Below are 633 nucleotides of genomic sequence, written 5' to 3' on the forward strand. Positions count from 1 at the left end.
CCCTCTTTTACGTCATTTTCACTTAAAGTCACATTTCCAGGCTTTCTCCCTCCCTCACACTTTCTATTTCTATTTCTGCCCCACTCTCTCACTCTCTCACACTCTCTATTTCACTCTCTCTCTCTCTCTCTCTCTCTCGGTACTACTAAAGCAGCGTGGTCCCGAACGCGCAGTCGCGCGGTCGCGCGTCCGCGCTAGCTAGACGTGAGTGGTCGATCCTACAAAAAGTGCGCGTGTAAATGAATGTGGTTAGGGTTAGGGTTAGGGATAGGGTTAGGGTTAGGGTTAGGGATAGGGTTAGGGTTAGGGTTAGGGATAGGGTTAGGGTTAGGGTTAAGGATAGGGTTAGGGTTAGGGTTAGGGGGTACTACTTAAGCAGCACGGTCCCGAACCCGCAGTCGCGCGTCCGCGCTAGCTAGTCGTGAGTGGTCGATCCTATCCCAAACCCTAACCCTAACCCTAACTCTATCCCTAACCCTATCCCTAACCCGAACCCTAACCCTATCCCTAACCCGCGTGTGCAAATGAATACGTGTTTAGGGTTAGGGTTAGGATCGACCACTCACGACTAGCTAGCGCGGACGCGCGACTGCGCGTTCGGGACCACGCTGCTTTAGTAGTACCCTCTCTCTC

The 633-nt window shown here is 52.8% G+C and overlaps 1 protein-coding gene across 1 annotated transcript in view; it reads right to left on the minus strand.

Annotated features, from left to right (window-relative positions):
* LOC106881635 (mucin-6-like) overlaps positions 1-16 on the minus strand; it is a 7,880-nt gene extending 7,864 nt beyond the window's left edge. The window contains exon 1 of the mRNA XM_014932097.2: positions 12-16. Within this exon, the coding sequence (XP_014787583.2) occupies positions 12-16 (5 nt within the window). The remainder of the gene's footprint in view (positions 1-11) is intronic.
* Between the last annotated feature and the right edge of the window lie 617 nt (positions 17-633).

This window comes from Octopus bimaculoides, chromosome 30, assembly GCF_001194135.2.
Source record: "Octopus bimaculoides isolate UCB-OBI-ISO-001 chromosome 30, ASM119413v2, whole genome shotgun sequence".
NCBI lineage: Eukaryota > Metazoa > Mollusca > Cephalopoda > Octopoda > Octopodidae > Octopus > Octopus bimaculoides.